At 33.8% G+C, this 27,556-nt stretch overlaps 5 protein-coding genes and 1 long non-coding RNA gene across 7 annotated transcripts; 2 read left to right on the forward strand and 4 right to left on the reverse strand.

Annotated features, from left to right (window-relative positions):
• Nucleotides 1-1,968: 1,968 nt before the first annotated feature.
• Aps (diphosphoinositol polyphosphate phosphohydrolase 1 Aps) lies at nucleotides 1,969-4,111 on the reverse strand. 2 transcript variants are annotated; one of them, XM_072898252.1, is made up of 3 exons: nucleotides 3,410-4,111; nucleotides 3,040-3,195; nucleotides 1,969-2,826 (listed from the first exon to the last, which is right to left on the reverse strand). In XM_072898252.1, the coding sequence occupies exons 1-3, from the start codon at nucleotides 3,554-3,556 to the stop codon at nucleotides 2,530-2,532; spliced, it is 600 nt and encodes a 199-aa protein (XP_072754353.1). In that variant the 5' UTR covers nucleotides 3,557-4,111; the 3' UTR covers nucleotides 1,969-2,529. The 2 variants fall into 2 exon arrangements, with proteins under 2 accessions (XP_072754353.1, XP_072754352.1); XM_072898251.1 differs by having other exon boundaries at nucleotides 3,025-3,195.
• Nucleotides 4,112-6,471: 2,360 nt separating this feature from the next.
• On the reverse strand, nucleotides 6,472-12,448 carry LOC140668599 (uncharacterized). Its single transcript, XM_072897766.1, has 4 exons — nucleotides 11,511-12,448; nucleotides 10,259-10,354; nucleotides 9,924-10,029; nucleotides 6,472-9,640 (listed from the first exon to the last, which is right to left on the reverse strand). The coding sequence occupies exons 1-4, from the start codon at nucleotides 11,893-11,895 to the stop codon at nucleotides 9,583-9,585; spliced, it is 645 nt and encodes a 214-aa protein (XP_072753867.1). The 5' UTR covers nucleotides 11,896-12,448; the 3' UTR covers nucleotides 6,472-9,582.
• A 235-nt stretch (nucleotides 12,449-12,683) lies between these two features.
• On the forward strand, nucleotides 12,684-16,474 carry LOC140668704 (SPRY domain-containing SOCS box protein 3). The gene is made up of 6 exons (XM_072897950.1): nucleotides 12,684-13,126; nucleotides 13,214-13,419; nucleotides 13,537-13,765; nucleotides 13,827-14,054; nucleotides 14,128-14,274; nucleotides 14,744-16,474. The coding sequence occupies exons 1-5, from the start codon at nucleotides 13,084-13,086 to the stop codon at nucleotides 14,229-14,231; spliced, it is 810 nt and encodes a 269-aa protein (XP_072754051.1). The 5' UTR covers nucleotides 12,684-13,083; the 3' UTR covers nucleotides 14,232-14,274; nucleotides 14,744-16,474.
• On the reverse strand, nucleotides 14,553-15,949 carry Ogg1 (8-oxoguanine DNA glycosylase). The gene is made up of 3 exons (XM_072897949.1): nucleotides 15,807-15,949; nucleotides 15,311-15,616; nucleotides 14,553-15,240 (listed from the first exon to the last, which is right to left on the reverse strand). The coding sequence occupies exons 1-3, from the start codon at nucleotides 15,947-15,949 to the stop codon at nucleotides 14,652-14,654; spliced, it is 1,038 nt and encodes a 345-aa protein (XP_072754050.1). The 3' UTR covers nucleotides 14,553-14,651.
• A 1,120-nt stretch (nucleotides 16,475-17,594) lies between the features above and the next one.
• LOC140669083 (uncharacterized) lies at nucleotides 17,595-24,527 on the reverse strand. The gene is made up of 5 exons (XM_072898584.1): nucleotides 23,732-24,527; nucleotides 21,934-22,167; nucleotides 19,336-19,665; nucleotides 18,875-19,150; nucleotides 17,595-18,561 (listed from the first exon to the last, which is right to left on the reverse strand). Exons 1-5 carry the CDS (start codon nucleotides 23,755-23,757, stop codon nucleotides 18,369-18,371), a joined length of 1,059 nt encoding a protein of 352 aa, XP_072754685.1. The 5' UTR covers nucleotides 23,758-24,527; the 3' UTR covers nucleotides 17,595-18,368.
• Nucleotides 24,528-26,023: 1,496 nt separating this feature from the next.
• Nucleotides 26,024-26,996, forward strand: LOC140669085 (uncharacterized). Its single transcript, XR_012047299.1, has 3 exons — nucleotides 26,024-26,157; nucleotides 26,270-26,688; nucleotides 26,910-26,996. It is a non-coding gene; the product is annotated as an uncharacterized lncRNA (long non-coding RNA).
• Nucleotides 26,997-27,556: the final 560 nt, after the last annotated feature.

The following is a 27,556-nucleotide window of genomic DNA, read 5'->3' on the forward strand; positions in this document are numbered from 1 at the left end:
CATATAATGATATAAATTAAAAATGATAAAATATATAATATAAGGATTTAAATTTTATAATATTCAACAAAATTTTTTCTTTATCATATTCATTTAATTTCCATAATATTCACAATTTGATTAGAATTATTAATTAGTGAAATTAAAGAAAACATAAAACAAATTTAAAACAATTCTTTTAAATAAATTAAAAAATTTAGTAATTATACTTTTTTTGTATTTTTTGTATATTTATGGAAAAATTATATATTTTTTTAAATAAATGAAAAAATGTAGTAATCATATTTTTTGTATATTGTATTGTTTTTTAATTTTTGTAAGTTGCATTTATATTTTCGTTTTTTTACATTTTATGATTTTGATGTATATGTGTATGGTACATTTAATATTTAATGTATATACAGGGTAGGCCATTTTAATCGATCCAGTCGAATATCTCGAAAACCAAGCGCGGGAGAGAAAAATGTTTCAGGCAAAAGTTGTTTGGTTTCGAGGGGACCATAAGATGGTACCATTGGTCTGACCTTGAATTTTCATTTGAAAGGTCATGTGAAGGTCACCTTAAATTTGTTAAATGGAACACCCTATATATTATTGCATATTCTTGTAGCTTACCTCGAGAGCTTTCCAAAACACTATAACTAAATATTTTTTCATTAAGTATTTTTTGAGTTATGAGACTTGAAAGTTTCAACATTTTGTTTCAAAATACAAAATATCTCGTAAAATATTCATTTTTCGATTATCTTACCCTAATATTTTTATGCACAGAATAATGAGACAAATCAATTGGCATAATTAAAACACATAATTATGTTAAAGTAAAAATATGTAACTGCTAGTTGCAAATTCAGATTTTTTCTGTGACTTTTGACGAAAAACGTACGCGTCTGCAAAACGATTATTATAATATTGTACGAGTCTCAATAAATATATATAAGTAGTCTTTTGCCGGTGATCATAATTAACCGGCAGTAGGAAGGAAGTTGTTCTTCTTCCTTGATATCTTTCATCGTAATTATTTAATTATTTCTATATATATTCCGTATGTTTGTTTTTTTCTATCAGAAAGAAAAAGAGAGAGAGAGAGAGAGAGAGAGAGAGAAAAGAATAGATCTAATATTTATTCGCAAGATTTCTTTTTACTGTGGATGGAGAATCAGCCCATTGCATAAACCCTTCTTTTATCTAGGCTTGGGACTGGCAGCGGTCCTAGATAATTTATTTCTACTGGCGGAGTTAATATGGATTATATATATGAAAGACTATATATAGTTATTAAAAGGTGCCAAAAACAATAAATATATACGGAATAAGGATGATTAATAATAATATGTATTTCATTACATTTTGACAATTTTATTATATAAGTGTTTTTAAAAAAAATCTAAAAAAATTTAGATACCTTTCTTTGATCTGTCTAAATATAATAAAGACTAAAATTAACTAGACCAAAATTAAAAATTTGAAAAATAATTTGCTTAAGCATATATTGTTTTATGATTATTCGTTTTCGAAAAATTGGCGTGATAAAAAAATCACGGACAAAATAAATAACCCATCAATACGTATAGTTAATGAGCTCACAATATTTTCATGTACTTTTCCGATTCACAATTATGGATTTAGCACGGACATGAACCAACTGGTCGTTTTACCATGGCATCAAAAAATGGATCTAGCTATGTAGTTCCACCCGCTCTAAAATGATTCTAGTTGGCGTTAGTGTACTGCAAAAAAAAAAATTGTATGAAAAACGGCGGCGTAGTGACCACGTTGTGGCCCCTCTCGGGTTTTCTTTTTATATTATTTAAAAAAAAATAAATATGCAAAAATACAACTAAAAAAGTAATTTGTTTTATTTGCATTTGCATTGAATGTATTATGTGTAAAATTAGTTAAATATCTTTGATATTTTTACCAGATACAAAGGGTATAGAGCAATATTGTGTAAACATTTTGTTTATATAATTCGCAGAAATCATTACAAAATTTATTCAAGAAGTTAATATACAAAGTACATAATTTATCATCCGTATGCTAACAAGTACATAACTTTTTCTTCGCCTCTTCAGAAAATGTAGAAAAAGTTACCAATGTATTCGCACAACTGTGTATCCAGGATATGCGATGCATGGGAAAAGATCATATGTGATATTCTATGTATATATTAGGCACAAACACTAAATATAATAACGAAACCATTGACTTAATTATTCTTTTCACATATTCGATAAAAAAATCACATCAGAAATGACAACCTGCTACAAAAAAAAAGTGTTCCTTTACGAAACAACTTATCATCAATAGTCTATATAAGTAAACGTAATACAATAGTAATAATAGTAATAATTAACCTAAGAATAATATCATGATAATAAAGATAAATGTAGGTAATATAAATTTATATGTATAAAACACAGAGAGTAAGTCGTTACCGTGAAATTCTCTTAAGGGGAGAAAGGAGAAGTAACAGCGAGACTTCATGGCGATCGAATTTTCGATAGAAATGGATGATTCACGACAATATTAGCTGTGTTCACTTAAACGTGAATTGTTACTAGAATTATTCATTAGCTCGATAGATGCCATCGTAGAGTGCGAATGATTGGACAGCTGAGAGGTGGGATTATGTCGAGGATTAGTATTGTGGAGGCTGTGCAAGTAAGAGCGCTGGACGGGCTTGTGCTGGCTAAGTTGCAGCAGGGCCTCTGGTATGGTGAACCACTTTCTCTTTCGACCGATAGCGCGCGAGTCTTCCCACTCTGGCAGCTCCTCGGTCACTCGCATAACCCACACTTCTGTTCTATGTTTGTGTTCTGTGTTCTGTAACCAGAGTTCAGTGTATTTCAGACAATATCAAGCGTATACGAGATTATGATGATACATGATCGATGCATAAAACGCAGCGCGTTGTAACAAAAAAAAAAAAAAAAAAAAAAAAAAAAAAAAAAAATAAATAAAAATAAAAAAGACATCCAAATATTGATGGAGCATAACGTAATATCTGTTTGTATGGCATACATCACGGGTTATAACCTCAAATGTGCCGAGGCAACGGCCCAATTGTCCTAGAACGCCAGCCTCTTCCCGGACCTCGCGAATAGCCGTGACTGATGGTTCTTCCTCAGGTTCGACACCGCCGCCTGGTACTATCCAACTGTCGGGTCTTCGACTAGATGTAACTAATAGTACCTGTAATTTACAAAATGACAATGAAAAACTATACAAGAAAATTCGCCCTCGAAAATAAATCTCCGCACGATCAGCTGATCGAGAGACTCGGTTATTTTCGCCGAGAGAAAAACAATCCGCTCACGCGAGAAACATGACACGAGGGACATGACATAAGTAAACGATACACGTGCCGGCAAAAATATCGGGAGCTGCCATCTGCTGGCTGGCTTACCTCGTCCTCGAGATCGTTTTTGACGCAGATGCAGGCAGCTCTACGTCTGTAGCCCTCAGAATCGTAGATGCGGATCGAATTCGCCTTCTCCTTCACCATGTTGTTGTACCGTGGACACCTTCTTTTCAGACCCCTCCGTGAATTCATAAATAATCGTCAAACGGCCCGACGGGCCATCCTGTGCATCCGCGTCGTCCTGATGTCGTTTGTAGCCGACATATTATCGACATCGAGTCCACTTTGCCGTACGTATAACGCGTGAATACCGTATTCACGTCAACGATGGGCTGCTGTTGTAGTCTGACAACTGGTTGTGTCACCTGTGAGACGTGAGACCACTGGACGCGCACGTCTCTTCACTCGCGACGACGAAACGTGTCTGAGTCTGCCCCTCTGCCGACCTATCGTCGCCCGTGCCCGTGCCCGTGCGTGTGCGTAACCCGCAATTAGAAACTCGATCCCCGCCAGACAATCCCGCTCGGTATAACCTCCAAAATCTTCCCAAGCCACCATCGACCAACCACCAGCCAGCCCCTCACCACTGCGCCGCGTTGCAGCCAATTCAATCCCTATGCGTTCCTTACTTACGAGTCTTGCGTCTTGCACATAGGACGCGATAAGAAGCGAAATCGCCGCGCCGGTAGATAATTATTACGTATTTCTATTTACGAAAAAGTGGGAGATGCACAAACAAGAGCCACAAACATGGTGGATACATATATATGAAAAAATAAATAAATATATAGAATTAAAAAAATATAAACCATACAGATTGTGTATAAAATCATTTTGGATTTTTTTTAACCCACCCAACAGCCATGACGCACGAATGTCTAGACTCGGGAATGCTTTAGTTTCAAAAATAAGAACATATATATATAAAAAGATGTATATTTATGGTTTGAGTAGTAACGTAAAAAAAAAAAAAAAAAAAAAAAAAAAAAAAATTAAGAGTGTCGAAGAAAATGCAATTAGAGAGGATAGATTTAAATAATACGATACGCAGTTTCAAGTATAATAATTAAACCGCAAATTTAAATTCTAGTTATTGCTAAATATATCATTCAAATCGATTTTCCTTCAATTTTAAACTTGTAATGTGCAAAAGATTAAGCACATACGATTTTAAAAAATATCACGATATGTAATATATAATAAGAATTAATTAGAGAAAAATAATTTTGAATATTTTTTTAAATTTAACAATAATAAATGTATATATATTTATCCCATTAAAATATATATATATATAAATACGAATATGCTGGAGAATCATCAATTTCTATAAAATTTGAAAATAATAATAATTTATATAGTTTTACTAAAAATTAGGAGTAATTATCGAATAACTTTAATGAGATAAATATATACACTTATTATTGTTAAATTAAGAAAAAAATTCAAAACTATTTTTCTCTATTTAATTAATTATTATTATATCTATATACACTGCCGGTTAAAAGTTTGGATACACTTTTCTAACTTTTGGAATTTGTACCATCGTTATTGTAAATATTGACGATACTATCATGAACATTAGTTTTCTTTTGTTACTAAATAATAGTTTAGAACACGTTACGCCTAATTCTATAAATGAAGTTGATTTTGAGTAAAAGCTTCAGAATTTAGCATCAGAAATATGTGCAGAAAAAAACCTATAAAAAAAAAATCTTGCTGCGTCCAATAAATAAAAAAAACGTCTTAGATGGGCTTTATAACATCGAAATTGAACAATAAAACAATGGAAAAATGTTCTCTGGAATGACAAATCTAAATTTGAAGTTTTTACTTCTCATTGTCAAATTTTTGTCAGAAAAAGCTCATAAAGGATGAGACCTCAATACCTACAGTAAAGTATAGTTGGTTCTATTATGGTATGGGGTTGCTTTTCTGGCCATGGAATCTGAGATTTCGTTAAAATAGAAGGAATCATGAAGAACGACTACAAAAAAAATTCTTGTTTAAAATGCGATTCTCTTCGGTCTTATTGTTAGAACAATCGATCCGAAGCTTTTCGGCTTTGTAAAGAATATTTAAAAAGGAACAAAGTCCTAACGAGACTATTGTCAATATGTTCTGGCCATCACAATCTCCAAACCTAAAGCCTATCAAACTTCTTTGGGAAGAACTCGAAATATATAAAATAGAAAAATTCGTACAACCTGCTCATCATCCGCTGCTAAGCTATGGCAACAGTTATAGAACATGCGTGGACATCTCTACAACAAAATACTATCAATAAACTGATTGAAAGAATGCCGTGTCTTGTGGAAATAGTCATAAAAAAGGGGGGCATTTTTCGACGAAAAAAGTGTTGGATACTTTTACATCAGAAATATTTAAAAAGTTGAATTATTTTTGTTTTATTTAAGTTTACTATGTATTAAAGTTTTTATAACATAAAATAATTATTTAAATATAAAACTATTCAATAAAACCATATTTTCCTTATAATTTTTTATCTTTTAATGGTGTATCCAAACTTTTGGTCGGCAGTGTATATAATTTGGTAATTATATGTCGATAATAATTGACTTAAAAAAAGTAGTAAAAGCAAAGTTTTAAGTTAAAATTGCTTCATAAATTATGTTGGCCTTAGAATGCACTTACAGTGGATATAGGTCCTTTCATATATGTTGCTATATCATATCTAAAGACAGCTCAAAAGAAAGTCGAATAAATAAGTTTCATGACAGTCGATATAAGGAAAGGCTATTTAGATAAAAAACATTTCTACAATGATTCACCTAAATGTATAAGATATGTAATGTCCTATACATATTTACATAATTAACAAGAATTTTTAGTCAATAAATTGGAATAAAAGTGTCGAAACAAAATTCTTGAAGTATTAATAATAACTTAAAGTTAAGGATTTCTCGCGAGTTTATTTTCGAGTTATATGTACGAATAAATGCTGAAATTTTATTCTTTTATAAATTATAAATAAACTTTACTCGACTATTTAATTTTTTAAATTCAATACAAAAAAATGTGAAAAAAAATCATTTAAATTTCGAAGGAAAAATCGACATCAGTCTAGCCAAAAATTAATCGTACGGAGCACATGTAAGGATTTGTCGTCTCGTGTATATTACAATTGTTCAAAATATTTACCCGTAATTTATCGCGATAAGCACGATTCATATCGTGCTGCTGCTCGCACATAAAAAAGCAGCTCCTATAATTATATATTGTAAATCGAACATATAGCTTATAAACTATATATTTAAGTCAATAGTGTCATACATATAAATGTTTCATCATTACAACCTGTGTATCCACAGTTACAATCCTGCGAGTTTAGGCTTCCTCTGCCTTTCGCAATTTCTTTATTCTATAAAGCTAAGCTACGCACTTTTGGGCTCTCGCGATTTATTTCGTGATGTGATCAAATCATTATTGTTATAGAGCCTTCTTGGGTAGAGGAATTCCGTACTGTATATTTATTTTTTGAAGTATCGAAAAATATAACTCACATATAAACTCTAAAATATTGAACTAGTTTCAGGGTCCCACAAATCAAATGTCTTTTTTTGGATTCTTTGGCCGATTTTATTCAACGAAAAATGTCCGCAATATTTATAATTGAACAATAGAAAGTTATAGAGATTTCTGGCAACTTGTTAAAAAAAATTAAATAATGTTTTACGAATCATGTTTTAATTTTAAATGACGCTTACTTTAGCACACAATTTTAATTTAAAACTTTAAAATATTTATACATAAAACTCAAAATGTTTGCTAAAAGGAAAATGCGGTAGTTTAGAAACCCTTTACGTATCTCCATCAGCTAAAAGATAAAATCTCGCATGAATTTATTATTTTATCAGATGATTTTTTTCCAATAATAAGCTTCCGACAGAATTATTATATTGACTTTTTTCGTTTCAGTTGCATTCGGTTTGTTCCCGCTTGCCTTTTTTCAAGCCTCAAAATATATACTTTTTTATTTTTTAATACAGAAAAAAGTACAAGAAGGTACAATATACTAATTATAAGACGAACAGATTCATTTAACACAATACGGAATACCACCACGGGAATGAGAGCGAGGTGAATTCACGTGCGCACGTGCTACATGTCATACATACAATGCATGGTTCCCTCTCCTCTTCTCGTGGCCCGTCGTGCGTGCTATAAGATACGCGATCTATATGCGTCTCTCCTCGTCTCGCTGCTCGTTATCCTCAACTTTCTTTCTCGCATTCTGTCTTTGTATATAATCGGCGCATATATAACAAACCTTACATATCGTAAAATCGATAAACGACAAGCCGCGAAACAATCCACGCCTCGATCAGTATAACGAAATGCAAAGAAAACTTCCCTGCAATATGTTATCGCTATTTTATTGATGTTCTCATAATTTTAGTCTGAGTTCTTTACATGTTTTTTTTCTTTTTTTTTTTATTTCTTTACGAAACCGGACCTAACGTCTCTACGATCACTTACCTCTTGTAGCTTAAAAAAGGTACATACATACATACATACATACATACATACATACATACATACATACATACATACATACATACATATATATATATGTATGTATGTATGTACATATATGTACATATATGTACATATACATGCATATATATATATATATACAAAAGATATTTAGGCATCTCTCGCATACTTTCTCTTGAATACAGGACTTTTAATATTAAATATATTTTAAGATTCAATATATATATACATATATATATATATATATATATCGGATCTTAAAAAGAATCTTTGTACATATATATGTACATACACACACACATACACACACATACACACACACACACACCATGTATACAAAGATTCTTTTTAAAAATTATTTCCAAAGTTCGATTCCTTTAATTTACCGAAAATTTTCAATTTGTAATTGTTTACCAGTGAAAAAAAGTTTTTAGTACATTTTAATAAATAATCGCAATCGAGAGAAAATGCACGAGAGTATATATATATGTATACATGTGTGTATGTACATATTCTGATACATACATACACGCACACACACACATACATTTATATGCATTCAATTTTATTAACGTAATTTTTTTATTTCTTCTGTTTACTGCACTGTTCCCATTTTTTTTCTTATGTCCTTTCACACATTGCTTTTTATTAGTTTTCATATCAACCTCACGTAATACAAGTCCGAGCCGAACATATACGGTTTGTGTATATTACTGGAACAATGAAACTTTGATTGTTCGTATTACAAAAACTACTCCTGCTGGGTTATGTCAATCCTTATTCATATACAAAAGAGATTAATTATATAGTAGGTAATCCTCAGTGTAATCGATAATAGACTGTACATCTCAGTAACACACAGAGCGTGTCAATTCTCTCTAATAACAACAAAAGAGATTATCACATTAGTATGAATCTCAGTAAGGAAGGTTAAATCAGAACCTTTATTGTTACTACAGCATCAACAGCATTAACGTCATCTCCATCGCTCGAAACCCTTATACATTCTGGCTCTCCCTTTTATGAAAGTATCAAAAATATCCTTTCTAACACTCATCCCCCAACAGACAACGAAAATTACGATACATCGTCTCGATACTAAAAATCAATAAAAGTATAACTAACTTATCTAAGGTAGAGCTCACCTGCTCCTATGCAGGTCTCCTTGACTAAGATTCGTTCTGTCCCCTTTTTCCAAAAAAAAAAAAAAAGAAAAAAAAAGAAAAAAAAATGTAAAAAGATTAAGAAAAAATCATGATCAATAATAACAAAGATCGTCCTGCTTAAGCGCTAAATCGAGTTCAAGATGTAAAACTAAGTAAAATTTATAAATATAGTACAATTGATAGTAAGCGATAGAGCAATAATAGATTAATTATAGATACGTATAGGTAATAGCATTGTGTGTGTATCGTTGAATCCTATGGCGATTTTTTTGTTATTTAAGTTCCCCGCTTAATAGTAGAGTTGAGGATTTAATTAAACATCTGTGTTTCCATGTGTTCGATTTGATGAGCGAGTCTCGTTCAGTCGAACAATTCACCGCACGCATCAATCATCATTGCGGACTAGCAGCCACCTTGACTAGCTTTTTTTTTTTAAATTTCTGCCATTTCTTGCAATCTCAATCCCATTGAGGTGAATGTCCTCTGGGCCAGCATCTTGTTCCACTGTACTCCGCTAAGTTCAACAGGTACGAATCAATCTCCAGGATGTTCAGGGCAGCTACGATTTACTTGAAACCACTTATCAATGCAGCTGAAAAAGAGACATATCACAAACTTTAATTACATATCCTATCATATATATGAATGTGATGATGTGACATATTATTTAATTATCAAAATAATTAATTTTTTATTTTAATATAATTGCATTGTAATTTTAATATTTGAAACTAATGATATTTTCGTATAATTTAGCAATTATATATTTTTCTTATTATAGTTTTTAAAACAATCATAAATTTTATTACTAGTAAAATTTTTGTCAGCAAGAAATGAGAAAAAAATAATAGATAAATAGCATCATAATAACATACTTTTTATGATATATACAGAGACAGGGCAAGCGAGCTATAAGATCACCAGATTGTAACTCCTCAAGGCAAATGACACATTCACCCTTACCATCCGTTAGCACGTCCTCTGTCATATAAACAAGTAAGACTTATTATCTTGTTAATAATTATTAATGAAGTACCTACTAAATACAGTTACTTATATTAAATCTAATAATAAATATTAAATATATTAAATACAAAACAAAAACTTTGCTGTCAAAATAATGATTTACTGACTGATAAATAGCAAACATGTGACGCATTTATCTTGCTTATCAGGTAATTACAATTTTATTTCACATTTAATAACTTACCATTGTAACTGAGCCGTGGCTTGGTCAGGCACATGACCAGGTGACATTCTATATCATCCGGTAGGATAAATTTAGAGCATACGGGACACTTTAGACCTTGAACAGGCGAAAAATGTCAGAAAATCAGAGAAAAGTGTCTATGACGAGGAAAAAGAAGAGAGAGAGAGAGAGAGAGAGAGAGAGAAAGAAGGAAAGGAAAAAAATGCAAGGTTGACAGAGATGTAAAAAAACAACGTGTTTAGAAAATAACAAAAGTATCGTAAAATTAATACCGTAAAAGACCCTTCGCACTCGATTCACCGGGACCACGGCCTCAGCTTCGTGCTCGTTCAAACACGAACTCACTATAATTCCCATAATAGACCCGACATAACCTCAGCCGTGACCCGCTGTCCCGCGCGGCGATCCTCTCACGAGACGCATTTTTTTTTTTTTTTTCGTTGCCTTTGCCTCTTTTTGTTACGCGACGACCGATGTCCCCTTTTTTTCTTTCCCCCCGGTTCTTCTCCGTCTTTTCGAACCCCACGAGATATTTATCGCTCAAATCGCCAACATTTATACGTAGAACCGCTGTGCGCGGCCTCAAGTCTGTCATCGATTGTGGTACGCGGTTACCGGGCCAACCACCCCGGCAACACGCGTCAAAACAAACGCCCCCTGTCCCACCCGCGAATCATCGTCCGCGCACCAATTCCGTCCGCGAAGATTTCCGCGAACCTAACCTCTCGTCGCTTTTTATCCACCGCCTGTCCGCCCGCAGGCGATTAGGTTAGAGACGATTGACCTTTTCCGCCAGCGAAACCGAATGACTTTTCAAACGTGCCGTACGCGATCGTGATCTATCCGTCTTATCTAAACAGTCCTGTCACACGAATCGATACGCGTCAATAAAAATGCGGCGATTAGTTGGAAGTTAAAAAAAAAAAAAAAAAAAAAAAAGAATATCTATCGAAGCAATATCACATTTATTTTTATTTTTATTTTTATCTCTCTCTCTCTCTCTTTCTCTCTCTCGCCTCAGGTAGAATGAGCTTAAAGATTCGCGATAATTTATGCGCCGACAAAGGAAATAGAATAATAATCTGTATGTTAATTTTCTCGGCGCATCGTGACAAGAGCTAAATTTACGATGTACTATGTAAAATGCATGCGCAATAAATAAATTTAACGAGCGATTATAACCTGAAAGCAGAGAGGTTGTACGTAAACAAAGATACAGAAGTGAGATTGAAAGTTGCACTTGTCAACTTACCGTTGAGGGACCAAATGTGCGAAGGCAAGCTATGAGCGGCGTAAACGCGACCACTCTCCTCATCCGTGTCGTCAGAATCCAGCTGTGGCAGGCCAAGGCCAAGGGCCTGGCTGACTCCTACCCCTACCGAGGTAGAGAGACCGGCTTGTTCGGAGGAAGAGAGGTCAGGAACGGAACTCAAGGAGCGTGCACGCTGTCTACTGTCCCCGGACACACGTGTGTTCTGCGACTGATTGGCCTGCTGATGCTGATGCTGCAGCATGCTCACACCACCGGGCAGGGAACGGAGCATGGAGAAACCCTGCATCGTGGACTCATTGGCCCCAGTGGAGGACTGACCGTTGCCACTAGCGGATTGTGCTACGGTGCTTGCCTTGGCTCCCATTCCAGCTGAGATTTCGAACTGTCACCACGTGTCCGCTCGCAATTCTTCTCTGTTTTTTTTATTTTTTTTTTATTTTTTTTTTTTTTTTTTTTGCTTTGTCCGTCTGTCTCTCTCTCTCTCTCTCTCTCTCTCTCTATCTATCTATCTATGTCTATATGTGTATCTAATTATCTATCTCCGCGACGAATAATTTAATAATCACTCGTTCAGTTTACGAAGAAAAGAAAAAGAACTGAAAGATCCGGGTACCTCAGGTCCTGGCAGTGGTACGCGCGCACACACATACACTGGCACAGTCCTCGCGCCTTCGTTTTGGCTCTCGTTTCCACTGTTCTTTTTTCCGTTTCGGCGTCGACGGCGACGGACGACTGGAGGACGTGGCTCGACGCTACCGGCGGCGTGATGCTTACAACACTTTGGGATTTAATTTAGGCCGGAATTTAGCAGACGTGCGCCACGACAAGCAAGTCATTTCGTCGTCCGCGAGCATACCAGCGGCTCGTCGCACAAAACATCCCCCGACATCTTGCGATAAACTTCCTAGATGTCAACGCGATCGCGCAGATATTCCACTTGGCGACTTGGTGCATAGACTAAAAAAACTAATTAGACTGGCCGCGAGATGTCTATTCGCGCCTGGTTAGCATGCGCTTATTTCATTGGCTTCCGCCTCAAGGCGGAAGGAATCGACCAATCACAGTTGAATATGGAAAGAATAACCGAATGTGATTGGTTGATTTTTTTAAGGGCTTAAGGATTGCTAAATGTATTGTAAATCCAGCCTAAAATCCATATATTTTTGACAACACGTAAACAAAGCTGGGTGAGATTTATTTATTTATGATACACAGTGAGATTTTTCCCAGCCACGTTAAATTCTGTGAACTACCGGTTTTTAATAATATCTCGCCGGTGGTACGGAAGATTTTTTTAAGATTTATATTTTGAAATTGTACTTTGATCAACTGTATATTTATTTTTTTATTCATTCCCATCACGCTCTCTCCAACATCGTTATTATGTACACACGTGCAGTTGATATCGAATGTTTTTCACACACTTTGATAAAAGCTAGTGATAAAAAATGGGTATTGACTTGTGCAATTACGAGCAATGTTAATGTGATCTGTCCGAATATAAGTATGTGTATGTCATAAAATAATCGAGATATATAATTCAGAATAGAACATGGATTTAACTTCAAATAGTCAACATACGGAAGAAGGAGATGGTGAGTTATCGCGTTTAAAAATATATTATTGTTATAGTATTAAATTACTTTTAAATTTTAAAAAAACTTTGTGTCATTTCCCCACAGGCTTCTCTTCAACAAAACACGAATGGACCTGGGATAAAAAAAAATCGACATCGTCGATCAAATTATCGAATGATAATTTAAATGTTACATTTCATCCTGTATATAGCACTGGTACAGCAGTCGTGAAAGGTAACAAGCCACTAGAGAAAGGACGACACCATTTTTGGGAGATTTTAATGATAACGCAAATATATGGCACAGATGTGGTAAGTTTGTTTTCTTCTCGTTGGATGTATCTTAAAAATAAAGCTTTTTATATATTTGGCAAGTAGCTTTATTCTTTGATATATATATATATAATTTTTATCACTTCTTTTATTTAGATGGTTGGCGTCGGAACTGCAAATGCAGAACTTCATAATGCAGGTGAGCTTTATTGCGCTCTGCTTGGACAAGATCAAGAATCTTGGGGTTTTTCATATAAAGGATATTTACAGCATGATGGTAAGAGGTATAAATATGGGACAACCTTTGGTGAGAGTAACATGGTGGGTATACATCTCGATACATGGAGCGGCACGTTACAGTTCTTTCTCGATCGAAAGCCACTAGGTAAGCAGCAAATATTTCTGTATACATACTTTCTAGAAATATAATTTTAGTTCTTTTATAGGTGTTGCTTTTACAAGACTGAACAATATGACCCTTTATCCGTTAATAAGCTCTACAATGGCTCAATGCATAATGAAATTAACTTATAGCTGCTCAACACCGGTATCTCTGCAAACTGCTTGCCTAACAGTCTTGTCACCTTTACAAAAAACATATTTATCTAAAACATTTCCTGGTTTGCGTCATCTTACCGAAAATATATTTGCTGACATATTACAAAAATCCACTGGTAATTCTTCTAACAGATGATTTTTTATTTATTTTTTTTTCAAATGTAAGTAATATAAAATTCTGTTTTACAGATCATGATACTGAAGAGGACATTGATTTTCCTGCGGAATATGTTATTTTAGATGATTTTGATTATGCTCTTGTAGGATTTGGAGTAAAGAGGAGAAAATGTTAATGAAAAAATACTTATTACTTGTGGGCCTATAACAAATACTCAAGTAATTAATATAGAAATCATTTCTACTCATATATATAAAATGTATTCATTGTAATAAAATGAAGATATTATGTACATATTTTTGTTACACTATTAAAAAAATAAAAAGAGGGATATATTATATATAGATGTAAGATAAAAATTCTTCAAAAATATTTTTTTATCATAAGCAATGATTTTTTAAAATATTTTTTAGTACATACAAGAGAAAATTTTAAAAAATTACCTTTTAATTAAAAAACATAAATGATACATGACATACATCTCTTACACATTTAAATATATAATTAAAGTCTTGGTCTCATTTCATCAACTTGGTCAACATTTTTATTAATTTTCGAAATCTATTATATATAAAGTAATTTACTGTTAGAGATATTATTTTTTCTTAAGAACTTTTGCTTTTACAACATTTTCATTTCCACGTTTTCGTTTTTCAATTAACTTAGATTTGTTATTGATTTTTGCAGAAAATACAATAGCTTGTGCCCATCCAGCTAATGGACCCCATATTTCGCGTAAATGACTACTGACTTCAGTGTGAATTTTTGGCGTAACTGTCTTCTGCTTTTTCAAGTGTGGTAAGTAATTTGCCTGTGCTATTTGAAAGATATGAGTATCGACAGGTATGGCATCTAAGTGGCCTAATGACATAAGACATATACAATCGGCAACTTTGGGACCTATTCCTGGCAAAGTCATCAGTTGTTCTCTAGCAGTCTGGTAAGATACATTTTCTTCTTTCTGTAGATTTAGAAGCCAGTTTTTCCCACCCAATGTCGATAAACGTTCTGCTGCATTAACTATATATGCAGCACGATAACCAAATTTTTCCCTCTTTAATATACTTTCTACGCTTTTTTCTTTCAAAGTTTCTATCGTTGGAAAATTATAATATTCTTTATCTTCTATTGAGCATATCTTCTGACCAAATAATGAACACAATTTTTCAACCATGTTTGATATCCTAAAACAAATTTATATCTTTAGAGCCAGTAATTAAATTTTTATATTATATATATCTTAAAAATATATACCTTGATATGTTATTATTAGAGCTGCATATAAATGAGAATAAATTCTCTACAACATCTTGCTTTAATATTCGCACAGCATTATTTTCATCTAGACATTTCTGAAAATGTGTGTCTGCTTTTGCCCAGTTTTCATAATGTTCCTTCAATGATATCGATAACCTAAGGTATTCGGACAAAATATTATCATAGTTTACAGAATTCTTTAATTGTCCTTGTACGGTATATAAAAGATGAGTTTCATTCTGAGATAAAGTCCAAATGCATTCATCAAAGATACCTTTAAATCCATCGTCACCATCAGTCCATCTGAAATAATTGTTCAAATTTAGTTTTGAAATAAAATTAAAAAAAAAAAAATAAAAGACAAATATATCTGAGTTTTAATTAGTAACTGTCATTTTAATGAAAAATTACAAAATATTTCTCAATTATCGAGAGACTAACATTTTATTGGTTAAGCGCAGTACGTATGTATATAATTTGTATGCATCATTACCTAAAACTTTGGCCACCGTGCAAAGTGAGAGCAAGATTCAGCTCCGTACGTAAACAAGGAATACTGCCCTGTTTTATTTTCGTTTCGTGCATCGTGTTACGATGTGATGCGATCTTTACGTAACCTCGCGCGAATTTAATCATCTAACGATTGAAAAATATTGTTGACTGTCATTTTTGTTTAATGTTATATATTATATATCATTATATGCTGCACGTGTATTATTATTTAAATAAAAGATTCAATATATCAATCGCAAGCAATGAAAAAATAAAACCAATCACGTGAAATATGTTTGACGCACACGTGTAGTCGATCACGTGACTACATGCCTTTCTTTTGGCGCACTCGATAGACGCCAACATCAGCTGATAGATTCGTTTGGTGGCATATATTTATATCTGTATATCGTTTTGACATCGCGATTCAATGTTATATTATATAATGTATTTTTTATTTAATGATGATTTATTTAATTATTTATACTATTAATAATTCTTTATTTAATTATTTACACTATATTTTAAATTTTCTTCGTCCTTGTCTGATGGGGATGCGTTCGTTGACATACATAAACGCAGCACTTGGATGTTGAAAGAAAAGGCTTTTGGATTAGACTTAGATATAGACAATATATATCTAATAAAAGATAAAAAAATTGCATAGTATTTTTTGTATAATTTTATTTTTCTTTATTAATGCATCGTGTGTTTCACACATTTCGAACTCTCATCTACATATTTAAAAATTTGTGAGATTTGCGCGTAAACGATTTGCGCTACAATAATATAATTATTTCCGATTTTAATAAATGGAAGAATATTGTTAGCATAAAAGTGTTTTTATATTTGCGTCGTGGTAAATATAAATACCAATTCTGATGAATGTTTTGTTGTATTTTTTATTTTACAAATTTTTAAAGTATTTAAGAATTCAACAAGCGAAAGAGATTTTTTTTTTTGGAAACATCTCTCTTTTCTCATATGCTTTTTTGGATTCTTTCAAATATATATATGCCTAATCTCTATTTGTTTTCGCAGATTAATAATTTACGATTTTTATGTAATAATTAAATAGTCGAGATATATATTTTGGAGAAGCAAAAATGATATCAGAAATCTATTTTATGTACAAATTGCTTTAATCTTGAGCCAGTCATTTGCTCCTACTCAAAATTTGCGCGCGTGCGCGAAATGTAGAACCACGTACACTTATATACATATACACACTTTTAAATGTTACATAGGTGTACGCCGAAGATCCAATAAAAATAGATCGATTACATTTCCGATTAAATCGAATATATATATATATAGAGCAATTTTAAAATAAATCATCAAACTTTATAGACTCTATTTGTTTGATTTATTTTACGTCGATGTCTGGTGTCGATAAAAATCAAATATACATAATATTTCTCTCCTCTTTTTAAATTATACTTTTCAAATTAAAAATGGAATCAAAACATTTAATTACTAAATATTACTAAAATATTTAATGTTAAAAGTATAAAAGTATAAAATTATTTTAAAAGACGTTTAATCAATCTTCTAAATTTTCTCATTCGAGAAAGTTTGCATATAAAAAGATGAAAGAATACATTTAAAAAGTTCAATGACTTATTCTAAAACTTTCTTATACAAATTATTATTTTGAGTTGAAAATATGTATTTGTAAATAGAATATAAATAATAGCGATAAAATTACTTTTCTTACATCTGAATTATATATGTATATATATATCTCTAAATATTATTTTGTGCAGCTTGTAAATAGCTAATGTATAAATACATACAGTAATAATATCTCATCAAAAATGCTAAGCTATCTTAAGATATCTATTGATTATATTTCATATGTTTTATGTCCATATTTGATCTTTTTTTTATTTTTTTGAATTTTTACATCTTTAAAACGCTATCTAAAAGTTTTAAATACTTTAATGAACAAAGCTCAAGATCATATAATTCTATTAATTTGCTAATAGTACGCGAGTGATATTTAAAGTTAATGACTTCTATCTACAGGTTTAACTCTACATTATACAAGCCGATATCCACGATGCCATTTTGCAATTAAACGGCAGAAATGAAAGAGCTGTTTATTCAAATAAAAAATTTTGTTATGAAATCAAAATAAAAAATTTCTATTTTTATTATATATTGTAGTACATATTATAAAAAATGTATCGGAGAAATATAACAAGCGATTTTTTAGAGAAGACGATATCTATGAGCTTAAGTTGGAAAAGGTACCCACGTGTAAATGCATTCTCCTCGTTTTTGAACGTTTTAATTGAAAATGTCTGACATGATTATCGGCAAACTTAATATATAATAACGATTCTTCGTATTAAAGATATTACGATATATTGTCAATCGTACTTTTGGCGATATAGCTCGATTTAATAATCGACTCGATTTTTTTCTTTTTTCGTCTTTTTCATTGATATATATTATAAATATTCGACAAAATATTACATCCCTGAGAACTGTTATTGACATCTCCGGAAGAAGGATATTTCAGTATCTCTTTACGCGTCTCTCGCGATCTCCTACAGCCTTAGTAAGGAACATTATCCCGTACGTGAGCTTGTTTTCGGTATTCATGATGTTGACATTTGCCCCACCAAGACCGTTTCACGCACACTTTTTGCGGTTTCAAAATAAAGCACTTTGATTGCAGCACGTCGAAGAAGATCTTGCCTATAAAGTCTGCCGATGCAGTCCTGGCCATTTTCAAACATGTGCGAAATCTGTAATGTTACAGAAAAGAAAATGTACTTTGTGAATCAGATGCATACTCTTAATAATCATCTTCCTAAGAATTAAAATACTGCTGTGCACGGGATAATATTTTTTATCGTTAATATTGTTCGCGTCGGCTCTTCATTTTGCCTTCTTATGTTTATTTTATTTTATTTATAAATATAAGGTTCGCGTGAAGGCTGAATATTTTTTTGAAAGTCGAATAATTATTTCAATCGTTCGGTACATTACTAATTATCCGATGATCTTTTCTCGGCGTTTTCTCCAGATCACGCGACATCATTAAACATAATTACTCACCGCTCGTCGCAGGCGCAATGCATCATGCTCGATATTCTCCAATTGAAAACGCCATAACGCGTCTCAAACGCCGGTATATGAAAGGGACAGGACGTGTCGTGTTTGCGACAACAGGCATCGGCCACCCCGAAGCCGCCCAGATTGGTATATTTGGTAGCGCGGTCACCGCGTCCGCACCACTGCGTTCCCGGTATCATGAATAGTTCCCTTCGGCTCCGATTCCGGCCCCGTTTTTTCCCCATGTTTGTCGTCGCGTTTGTCGAGCTCGCGTATTTCCTGTGTTGTAAAAGACCGTTTTTTTAGTCTCTCTTTCTCTCTCTCTCTCTCTCTTCTTTTCGTCACGATTTTAATTGTTAGATGACAAGTATGAGAAAAGAGAGGGGGAGAGGGGGAGGTAATATCTTCGTTGATTGCGAGTAGATGGGGTCGAAGGAGACGTACTCGGTCACGCGGGATCGTACCTATGTCGATGTTGAGCCGCGACTTGGCTTCGTACTCGCATTCTCACGCGATCGCACTGATAATGAAGCTCCGACGACGACAATAGCCAAGAGAGATCGCGGGGTATCCTCGAAGCGTCCTTGCCGTCCAGTTGGAACACCTCGATCGACACCTCGTCACCGTCATCGTGATAGTGATAGACGCGGCGAGAGCTGGGCAAACACTCGCTGTCATCCCACCGTGCGAGCTTCTCGTCAATGCAGTCGGTCAAAGTTTCGCCGGCATATATCAATTGCAGCTTTCTGCTTGACTTGCGAAGCCAAACCTGTCGCAGCATCACGTTCGTGTTTCTATCGAGAGAATAAATTATTATTGTAGCGGTTGAAATATTAAACAAATATGAAATTTAAAATATATTGAATTTATTAATATTTCGAGAAATATATATTTTGTTACAGCACGACATTATTTTTTCCCAGGTAGCAAGCACACGACATTTCAAAATATCGTCAGTTCGAACCAAATATGACGTGATGTAATGACGGAAAAAGATGTTGAAAAGACGTGACTTCGTGACCATTTTAGACCTATTAGTGACGTTTTAATGACATTTAATCACGAATCGGTTCTTCTAGCATAAACTCGTGAAAAATGAAAAATTCATTCACAAATATTGAATTCGTTAATGAAACTTTTCACTTTTCACGAGTTCACGCTAGAGGAAAAGATTCATGATCAAATGTCACGATCAAGTCAGGTTAAAGAGGAAGTTCATGTTAGAGGCCTGAGATATAGAGACTTGTAAATATCAAAATTATACACAAAATTGTTTCAATAATTTAAGATATTATCAAAAATTAAATGAATTTTTAGTTGAAAAATAGTAATACTTGGGCGATTTATAATAATGACTTAAGAATCACGTTATTATGACGTTTTAAATTAAACATTATTTGGTCACGTGACGTTATTGAACCAGAAATAACCAGTTTTCGACGTCAAAATGACATGTGCTTGCTACCTGGGTTGTTTCTTTTTGTCGACGAATTATTATTTAGATTCTGAAAAGACACGATTTACTATAACTGTGCAACTATAGTACAACTGTATGTAACATTCGAAAAATTTGACGAGATTATGTCAAAGTAAAATAAACATTTCGTTGTCGCGAACCGATTTGGGTAACTGAGTTATACGGTAACGCGATGCGAAGAGAAGGAGACAAATTAAATAAATTTCCTCAACAAATTATTCACGCGATAAAAGCAAATTCGGAAGAAAGAGTGGGAACGTTTGGGAGAGAAAGCAGAGTGTGCACTTTCTTCACGACGGTAAAAGAGCTTTCGTCCTGCCGTTTAAGTGCAAAGTGACGCTTCGTGGTTGTGGTATTTCGTGGTATCCTCGTGAGAGCATCAGCAGATGAGTCCCATCTAGGCGAGACTAAAACATAGACGGCAACCTACCGAACTACGTTTAGGTCCAGGGTCCAATCCGGTCCCTACGTAAAGGTTCCGAGACACCCGCACGTCGCAGGACCTAATCCTTGCTTACTTAACTTGCCGCTTTTCGGCTTAAGAGCTCGGTTGGCTTTGCGGTTACTGTCAACGAATAAACATGATAAATTTGTGCCATTTGTATCTCCCTTTTTTCGCTCTAATGGATCTAACGAAATAACAATTATATTATTGCATTTGACGCGTTATTTTCTTATTATTATTATTATCATCTGTAATATAATTTTATGTTACTTTCTATCGTTTCTTTGAAAGCGTTGATATTTTTATTAAATATTATTTATCGTATAATACTATTTTTATATTATACACAGAGAAGAAAGACGTACACTTGGCACCTTGTTTTATTGCGTGCGATTAAGGAAAGAAAATTCTGCAGATCTTATCGCTTGGATTTAAAAAACGCGTGACTTTTTATTTGGAAAATAAACTGCCGACAAAAGCAGAACTCGTTCTTTATACATAATTCGGCGAGGAAAAAGAGGTGTAAAATATAAAATCTATTGATTCATTTGGACATCGATTTTCATTCTGCGGACATCATAACGCGGCATTAATTGTATTGAAACGGCTGACAAGGATTCATAGGGACCGTTCCGCTAGACTGTATCAGCGTTCTTCGGAACGATGGGTGGCATTTGAAAGACCTAACCGACGCTAAATGTATACATAACAGCCAGACTTCCACGTATATTGGCAATAGTGAAAGGCGGCATTGTTTTCGTGCTTGCCAACCGAGTTCCCGCTACAATCCTCTCCCACATATGGGTGGGACGATGGGGGATAGGAAGAGAGATTTGCCTATATCCGAGAAAATGTGTTATTTCAGAAAGGCAGATAGAACAGGAGCCACACTTTAACCTTGTGTGTGGTTACTGTAAAAACACTCGACGCGCCCCTTCGTTTCAAGAAAAAGAAAGCATATATACACGCGCATTAGTATTGTATATCGTCGGATAAAAATAACGTCGTCCAAGTCTTCGAGGAGATTACAATAATATCGAGGAATTTCTGGTAGTTGTAAAGTTTACCGAAACTTGCTTGCTTTCAACGCTTCCATTGTATATATATTATTATAAGATGTAAAAGCGATTATCGCCTCACCCCCAATTGACAACGGTTTCCTTGGCGCAAGCTCCGGCCCACCAAATGATCCGCTCCAATCGCTCATCGGACGAGATCCTGATGACCGAGATGCTGCGACTGGAAGACGTCCCGGTGAATTCGGACGAAACATTCGATCGTGCAAAATATGTACCTTCTTGTGATAGATAAGCTCCGACGGACGATTGCTTGAAAATCAATCCGAGTGCCAACAGCAGCAGCATCGGGTAGTACCTATTCCAAAATACGGGGGTATAATATTTTTCAAATAATAAATGTGCGTGCAAATGTAAGATATGTCGGAATAATATTTTGCAGAATAATAGTAGGGGGAATCTTGTAACAGATATTTCTAATCTGATGCAAGCTGTATAATAATAGTTTTCTTTCCTACAAGAATTATTAGCTTCGGTATATTCAACAAAGCTCTTGTACAAAATTATAATAAAACCATATTCTTATTAATACACCTGCTTCCCAGGTGAAATCCGAAAGTAACTTTATAAAGTAATATATGTAAAATTTTGTGGAATATATTTTCGTTTTACTGTTGTGCTGTAGTTTCCTATGTATTAGAAAACTACTCATTATTAATACATATATGTATACATACTTTGCATTCTTTCATTTCTATGTTCTTATTGAAAAATTACAGCGCAACATTCAGATAAAAATTTTTTTATAAAACAATTTGATAAAAATTATTTAATATTTTTAGAATGATTATCTACTGAGAACGTAAACATGTAATTTTCTCCGAAACACAATTTGTGAATTGATGACATTGAATTTCGCTAAAAAAGAATTACTTAAAATTTAGTCTACAATGAAGAAAAAGAATCATGAAAGATTGCTAACGATTTTACTTTTGTTTTTTTGTTTTAATTATATGCAGTATTAATTCGATTAATTCTCATAATAGTTAATTCATCTTATGTGTATGTATGTGTATGTAATATGACTAATTTATAATATATTATATAATACATTTTTTTCTAAAGTAAACATTATATAATTTATTCAGTCATTATCCAAAATCAAAATTTTACATGCGTTTATATTTTTAGAAAGCATTAAAAAATTATAACATAAAATTAATTAATTTTGATGTCTGCTATATGAGGTATGAAAGGTAAAAATATATTCTTTCATTTAAAAACAAAACATATTGTCAAATATTCCGAAACTAATATAATAATATTATATTCGCTTCTTTCAAAATTATACAAATTATATTAACACTTTTTGCATCTTTGTATTTTATAAAAATTAATTATTATCTTATTTTAAAAACAAACAATATTATCATTTTAATTCCATATTACTTGAGTTTGTTAAAAATATTATTGATGTAATTATAATAGTGACATGTTTTAATTATGGTTTTTTATCGCAAACAAAAATTTCAAATATTTTCTTATTAAAGAATTTTAATATATAATGAAAGAATGTATGTTAAATAGGGAGAGTGAGAAATATAAATAGGATATTATTCATTGACACGACGCGACATGTGCGATAACATTTCTTGTTTATTCGTAGAATTGCTATCATGAAAATGACATCACGTCATCTTTGATACTTTTCAAGATCACAAATTTAAAATAAACTAGACTATTAAAATAAACCAGTCGTTTTATAATTAAATTAAATTTGAACGGTTTTACTTCTTTACATTCTTGTTTATATATTTTATTTTTTATTATACATTAAAAAATATAAAACTAATTAAAGATTTAAGCTTTTTGGAGATGATTATTCCTTTCATGTAAAATTGACGAAAGAGATGAGAACGTACCTCTTTGATATACTCATCTGTACCATCCAAGATTCAAAAATATCAAATTCTCTCGATCTTCAAGTACGAAGAATTGAAGTAATGCCATATGTGTATTCTCACATAACGTCGTCGCGCCGATTTGGAGAGAAACTAAGTATATAATCCTTCATATATTCACTCGATTTTTTCACACTTGCGGGTTTGCGATCGATATATTTTTTATCACGAAAGAAAATATATCGCGGCGGACTGGCGAACGCTGAGGAAACGATCACGTGGTTGTCAAATTTCTCAAACTTCGTTAAATAATTTTTCCAGCTCGTTTATGGAGATTATTTACTTGGGAATGATTAGTCAAATTGATGTTTATCTTGCCCACATATTCTCACTCGATACCACGCGACTTGAGGGTCGAACGAGCGTGAATCCGCGGAAACCAACCACCGACCGGCCGTGTTAACAACTGGCGCGCTACGCTCGCGGCTCTCCCTTAAATACCGCCGAGTGCAGTTCGGGTGGTTCGGTGATGTCCAGTAGTTCACCTATACCTACCACCGTTCTGTCACTTACGGCCTCTCTTCTCTCTTCTCTCTTCCCTGCTCACTTGCCTCTTGCTCTATCCTACCGTGCATTTCTCTCTATACTCTCCCTGTACCCTACTCCGAGTTTCCCTTCTGCGGCCTCTCCGCGTCGTTCGGACACCAACTAAACTCCACCCTCTTGCCCCTTCTTCTTGTCCTACTCCTTCGCATCATCGGCATCTACCGCCAGCGAGAGTCGCGCGCGCGTCTGCCAAATCCAATCCCACCTATACTCATCCTGGGGGATCTAATCTTCGCGTGGTCTTCTTCTTTCCCGTCTCGCTCTCTTATGCGATCGCGATTTCTCTCTTCTCCTTTCAGCAGTAGTCAAGGCTGTAGCCTGGACATCCCTCGGATTTCTTACGGCCTTCAAACGACTGTGGTAAATGCCGGTGCTTTGGTCCCGCTGATGCATCCATCACCGCGCGTCACTGCACCTTGCGGTCATCGATATTCGAGATTTCGCTGTAACGATGAATCGTGAAAAAAATCTGCTGTGACATAATACAGCATATATCGGTCGCGACCTTTCTTATACTTATCGTAAAACATACTTGTAATCGTGAAACGTACTGACTCTAAAATAAGTCAATGTACTTTCAAAACTTTAAATACTTTACGTATATTTTTAATTACGCTTTGATCTTTTCGAATCCGATTTTAACGAATATTTCATAGACAATAGTTCCTTTATCTATAAGCGATTAAAAATATTAAATATTTTTATCAATTAAATTAAAAGAATAATAAAGTAACAAACGTCACAAATTTCTGTTAATTAACGAATAAAATTTAGAAGCACTTTAATTACAAATATATATTGAATGGTGTGAAAAAGGATAAATCCAATTAAATTTTTTGGATGAAAAACTCAATCTTGTGATCAAAAAATATGTAAAATTTGTCAAATTAAAACATTTAAAATCTTAATATCTTTGGTCTTAATTTCAATTAGATAATCTCAACAATATGACGAGCGTAGAAGGTTGATATGTAAAAGCAAGTTTTACATATTTTTTTTATTTAAAAATTAAGTTAATTTTTACATTACCTATACGTTCTCTGTGATTCTTCTCTCTGCAATGCTATATCATCGTACGAAACGGCATTTGCCATCGGTGAATCGTTCGACGATAATAAATTATGCAAAACCGTGCGACAAAAGCGGTTGTCATCATTGGCTACGAATTCTGAAACATCATACCGCGATTGGCGCATGGCCAAAGGTCGTTTTTCGTGCGAAACGCACGATAAACCTTTGTCCCAGCATGTCGTGCGAACGGTTCTGCGTGTAATTGTGCGTTTCTACATGTGCGTATTTTACTTTTAAAATTACATTGCATCATAATTTTGGACGTGGTCACGCAGAGAGGAATCAACTGACAAGTTTTACATCTCTATTGTTGAATATATTATTTCTATATAAAGAAGATGTGCGTAATAATTTATAATTAGACAACGGAGAAGAGATAAGATATAATAATAATAATAATAATAATAGATAAAGAGAAATTCAAGTTTCGACAATGCTGATAAGGAAAAATCTTTGATAAATGATGAATCAATCGAATAGACTCGCAACTTTGTGAATCTAATCAATTAATTTACGCGAGTGAAATTGCGACGGTCAAAATTATTTGGCAGCATCGACACGTGGGCAGAGAAAAGACACGGCGGCGGTTTCCATCTATTGTATCCCTCGCAGTTATGACTCGGCATCGGCCGTGAACGAAAAGATGCGGGCAGTCTGGAGAGTGTAGAGAGTAGAGTACACTAGACAACGTGTACATCTTCATCTAAAATTAAATATTTTCGTCAGTCAAACGCATCATATTTATGCGTAAATTATGACTCACAATCATGGTAAAAAATACGCATTTACTTTTAGATACGTATGAAAAAAAGTTGTAAAATATAAAGTTGAAAGTTATAAATAATAGATAAGAAATAATAAATTTCTTACGTGATATTTTAGATGGACGTAGAAAAAAAAAATTGATTTTAGATACTATTATCAATAATTTTACGACGCATCAAGATATATGATATGCGTTCGATTCAAAGGTATTTCAACTTCAAGTTGATGGCGTATAAGGCATCTACTGTACGGCATAAAAGAAGGTGTAACGAAAGAAAAGGAATCTAACCATGGCAAGAAGACTTGGCGAGACGAAGCGAGGGTTCCGAGTGAGTGAAGAGGTAATTCTTGGCGTAGGCGATTGTTCGCTTTCGAGGGTTCCGCGAACGAACCACCGTCTTTATATGCACGATCTTGAGGATGGTAAGGCAAGCCTGGACCAAATTTATCCCAGCTGTCCTAGTGTCAAAGGCCGACCTTCTATTTGACAGTATCGGCAGCTTTTGAACGCATCCTTGCTAATTACGAATCTGCCAGTGAGTTAGATAATACCAATCGTATACTTGCTTTCGATCCACGATTGAGAGCAATTGGTCTGAGACATTCTATACATATATATTTTTGATTAATTTTTAGAACTCAATAACACAATAATAATAATAATTAATAATATGTAAAATTTTGATGCAATTATATATAAATAATTATATAAAATAGTATGCAATATATATACATATATATAAAATATGATATACAGAACTATGAAAGACTGACTTACACCCTCGTAAAGGAATCTCATCGGCAAGAGTCATGGAGTTGACCCCCTTTTCGGGTTGCTTTTCTCCAGACACTCAAGGCATTCAGGTAACCGTCGTTTTTCGCGACAATTACCGCGCAATAATTACATAATTCTCGCCACACTCGACACTCGGTACTCGGGAGGGATCGTCGAAGGTAGTTAAAACCGCAAGTGGTCGAGGCGTTAGAAGGGTCGTATGCTGCTTTTCGTCAAATGATACGTTGAAAGCGATAGACGCGGTTGACTTTAGGAACCGCAAGGTCAGTCGCTGAAAAAAAAAAAAAGTAGATATCAATATCTTTTGAATTATGTCGTTTAAAGGACTTGAAATTTTAAGCTCTATAGACGAAAACGTCAAAAATGAAAACGAGACATAAAATATAAAATAAGAAGCGTTACAACGCGAAATCGAAAATCTGTAGGACATATCTGTGGAGAGTGATAGAGGAGAGAGGCGCGGATATAGAGGCGTCAAGATTTTCGAAGAAACGCCGAGGGTCCCGAAGAGAAGAATAGGAAAGAAGAGAGGAAAAGTCGAGCGTCTTGCTCTAGTAATTTATCCGTATCTCTCTCCCCCTTCGTCCTTTCATTTTGGCTCGCGATGA

The sequence above is a fragment of the Anoplolepis gracilipes genome, chromosome 8 (assembly GCF_047496725.1).
Source record: "Anoplolepis gracilipes chromosome 8, ASM4749672v1, whole genome shotgun sequence".
Classification (NCBI taxonomy): Eukaryota; Metazoa; Arthropoda; class Insecta; order Hymenoptera; family Formicidae; genus Anoplolepis; species Anoplolepis gracilipes.

Excerpts from the sequence above, each read along its gene's own strand:
- Aps (XM_072898251.1), bottom strand. The coding sequence starts at position 3,556 with ATGAATTCACGGAGGGGTCTGAAAAGAAGGTGTCCACGGTACAACAAC. Across the intron at positions 3,196-3,409 it reads AAAACGATCTCGAGGACGAG|GTACTATTAGTTACATCTAG; the intron begins GTAAGCCAGCCA and ends TGTAAATTACAG. Across the intron at positions 2,827-3,024 it reads TTGAGGTTATAACCCGTGAT|AACACAGAACACAAACATAG; the intron begins GTATGCCATACA and ends CTCTGGTTACAG.
- LOC140668599 (XM_072897766.1), bottom strand. The coding sequence starts at position 11,895 with ATGGGAGCCAAGGCAAGCACCGTAGCACAATCCGCTAGTGGCAACGGT. Across the intron at positions 10,030-10,258 it reads GCCACGGCTCAGTTACAATG|AGGACGTGCTAACGGATGGT; the intron begins GTAAGTTATTAA and ends TTTATATGACAG. Across the intron at positions 9,641-9,923 it reads CTCTGTATATATCATAAAAA|CTGCATTGATAAGTGGTTTC; the intron begins GTATGTTATTAT and ends TCTCTTTTTCAG.
- LOC140668704 (XM_072897950.1), top strand. The coding sequence starts at position 13,084 with ATGGATTTAACTTCAAATAGTCAACATACGGAAGAAGGAGATG. Across the intron at positions 13,127-13,213 it reads ACATACGGAAGAAGGAGATG|GCTTCTCTTCAACAAAACAC; the intron begins GTGAGTTATCGC and ends ATTTCCCCACAG. Across the intron at positions 14,055-14,127 it reads CATATTACAAAAATCCACTG|ATCATGATACTGAAGAGGAC; the intron begins GTAATTCTTCTA and ends TCTGTTTTACAG.
- Ogg1 (XM_072897949.1), bottom strand. The coding sequence starts at position 15,949 with ATGATTAAATTCGCGCGAGGTTACGTAAAGATCGCATCACATCGTAAC. Across the intron at positions 15,617-15,806 it reads CACGGTGGCCAAAGTTTTAG|ATGGACTGATGGTGACGATG; the intron begins GTAATGATGCAT and ends CAATTATTTCAG. Across the intron at positions 15,241-15,310 it reads TCTAATAATAACATATCAAG|GATATCAAACATGGTTGAAA; the intron begins GTATATATTTTT and ends AATTTGTTTTAG.
- LOC140669083 (XM_072898584.1), bottom strand. The coding sequence starts at position 23,757 with ATGGTACAGATGAGTATATCAAAGAG. Across the intron at positions 22,168-23,731 it reads CAGATGAGTATATCAAAGAG|GTACTACCCGATGCTGCTGC; the intron begins GTACGTTCTCAT and ends ATTTTGGAATAG. Across the intron at positions 19,151-19,335 it reads GCGGCTCAACATCGACATAG|GAAATACGCGAGCTCGACAA; the intron begins GTACGATCCCGC and ends TTTACAACACAG.